At 45.3% G+C, this 2,870-nt stretch overlaps 1 protein-coding gene across 1 annotated transcript; it reads left to right on the forward strand.

Annotated features, from left to right (window-relative positions):
- Nucleotides 1–581: 581 nt before the first annotated feature.
- LOC143416082 (protein NLRC3-like) lies at nt 582–2,618 on the forward strand. The gene is made up of 2 exons (XM_076881458.1): nt 582–660; nt 814–2,618. Exons 1-2 carry the CDS (start codon nt 624–626, stop codon nt 2,616–2,618), a joined length of 1,842 nt encoding a protein of 613 aa, XP_076737573.1. The 5' UTR covers nt 582–623.
- Nucleotides 2,619–2,870: the final 252 nt, after the last annotated feature.

Here is a 2,870-nt window from a genome sequence, read left to right on the forward strand (position 1 = left end):
ATGTTCTGGTTTTGGAGCAGTGATCTGCTGATGGTTCAGTTTGATGAGCTTCTTCAAAATCATCCCTGACATCACCACTGAAAGGACGTCCATGAAAACAGACTGAAAATTACTGATATGTTCACAATCTGAGAGTTTAAAACTTGACAGACTTGATTCAGATGAAGTTATTTGAGCAGAAACTCCTGGATCTTTATCCTGTGTTGATCTAATCCTTCATGGTTCCTCCACAGAGTGGACCAGCAGAGCTCAGAGGTTCCCAGTGGTCAGTCTGCCCAGCAGCATCAAACACAGCTGGACTCCATATTTATGGTCTGTACATGTACAACAACTACTGTTACATCTGTTCTGTTCACAGTCATCTCCATGCTGCTCTTTGTAGACCAGTGGATCGTCAGTGTGTCCAACATGGATCTGATGTTTGGCTCCATGATTTCAGTCTGATTGGCTCATTCATAAATATTCTGTTCCAGCTGCTGGAGGACAACATCATCACTTTTGTGAAGAACGAGCTGAAGAAGATCCAGAAGGTTCTGAGTCCAGATTACCCAGAATGCTTAGAGAGTCAAAGCAGAAGCAGCAGAGAGGCATTTGTGAAGATCACAGTGGACTTCCTGAGGAGAATGAAGCAGGAGGAGCTGGCTGACCGTCTGCAGAGCAGTAAGAGGATTTATCTAAAGATTTAAGCTGCTGGATAAATGAACATTTTCCAGAGATGGAAGATGGAGCAACATGTTTTAAAGATTCATTCTTTTGGAATTAAGTGTTTGTTTCCACTTTCAAAAGATATTCTACATATTTCTTCTCTTTCAGAACTTCAAGCTCCAGTTTGTCACCGTAACCTTAAATCCACCCTGAAGAAGAAGTTCCAGTGTGTGTTTGAGGGCATCGCTAAAGCAGGAAACCCAACCCTCCTGAATCAGATCTACACAGAGCTCTACATCACAGAGGGAGGGACTGCAGAGGTCAATGATGAACATGAGGTCAGACAGATTGAAACAGCATCCAGGAAACCAGACAGACCAGAAACAACCATCAGACAAGAAGACATCTTTAAAGCCTCACCTGGAAGAGATGAACCAATCAGAACAGTGCTGACAAAGGGAGTGGCTGGCATTGGGAAAACAGTCTTAACACAGAAATACAGCCTGGACTGGGCTGAAGACAAAGCCAACCAGGACATCCAGTTCATATTTCCATTCACTTTCAGAGAGCTGAATGTGCTGAAAGAGGAAAAGTTGAGCTTGGTGGGACTTGTTCATCACTTCTTTACTGAAACCAAAGAAGCAGGAATCTGCAGCTTTGAAGACTTCCAGGTTGTGTTCATCTTTGATGGTCTGGATGAGTGTCGACTTCCTCTGGACTTCCACAAAACTACAATCCTAACTGACCCTAGAAAGTCCACCTCAGTGGATGTGCTGCTGATAAACCTCATCAGGGGGAAACTGCTTCCCTCTGCTCGCCTCTGGATAACCACACGACCTGCAGCAGCCAATCAGATCCCTCCCGACTGTGTTGGCATGGTGACAGAGGTCAGAGGGTTCACTGACCCACAGAAGGAGGAGTACTTCAGGAAGAGATTCAGAGATGAGGAGCAGGCCAGCAGGATCATCTCCCACATCAAGACATCACGAAGCCTCCACATCATGTGTCACATCCCAGTCTTCTGCTGGATCACTGCTACAGTTCTGGAGGATGTGCTGGAAACCAGAGAGGGAGGACAGCTGCCCAAGACCCTGACTGAGATGTACATCCACTTCCTGGTGGTTCAGGCCAAAGTGAAGAAGGTCAAGTATGATGGAGGAGCTGAGACAGATCCACACTGGAGTCCAGAGAGCAGGAAGATGATGGAGTCTCTGGGAAAACTGGCTTTTGATCAGCTGCAGAAAGGAAACCTGATCTTCTATGAATCAGACCTGACAGAGTGTGGCATCGATATCAGAGCAGCCTCAGTGTACTCAGGAGTGTTCACACAGATCTTTAAAGAGGAGAGAGGACTGTACCAGGACAAGGTGTTCTGCTTCATCCATCTGAGTGTTCAGGAGTTTCTGGCTGCTCTTCATGTCCATCTGACCTTCATCAACTCTGGACTCAATCTGCTGGAACAACAACAAACAACCTCTACATGGTCTAAACTATTTAACAAACTAAAACTTCAATCTCTCCACCAGAGTGCTGTGAACAAGGCCTTACAGAGTCCAAATGGACACCTGGACTTGTTCCTCCGCTTCCTCCTGGGTCTTTCACTGCAGACCAATCAGACTCTCCTACGAGGTCTGCTGACACAGACAGGAAGTAGCTCACAGACCAATCAGGAAACAGTCCAGTACATCAAGAAGAAGCTCAGTGAGAATCTGTCTGCAGAGAAAAGCATCAATCTGATCCACTGTCTGAATGAACTGAATGATCGTTCTCTAGTGGAGGAGATCCAACAGTCCCTGAGATCAGGAAGTCTCTCCACAGGTGAACTGTCTCCTGCTCAGTGGTCAGCTCTGGTCTTCATCTTACTGTCATCAGAAGAAGATCTGGATGTGTTTGACCTGAAGAAATACTCTGCTTCAGAGGAGGCTCTTCTGAGAATGCTGCCAGTGGTCAAAGCCTCCAACAAGGCTCTGTGAGTAAATCTGTGATCATGTTTATTTTTAAAATGTTGATTAAAAGTGGTCATAGATTTCTTCCATGACAGATCCATGTCCTAAAACCATGAGCCAGCGTAGCTGTATAGTATAAAAGAAAAAAGGAGAACTTTTGACCACAATATTGTAACTTGAATGAACTTTTGATACAGCCTTTAAACATAAAATTTATGAACAGAATCGGTGACAAAGGGCAGCCCTGGTGGAGCCCATCACCCACCGGACTTATTACTA

The sequence above is a fragment of the Maylandia zebra genome, unplaced genomic scaffold, assembly GCF_041146795.1.
Source record: "Maylandia zebra isolate NMK-2024a unplaced genomic scaffold, Mzebra_GT3a scaffold11, whole genome shotgun sequence".
In the NCBI taxonomy this organism is placed as follows: domain Eukaryota; kingdom Metazoa; phylum Chordata; class Actinopteri; order Cichliformes; family Cichlidae; genus Maylandia; species Maylandia zebra.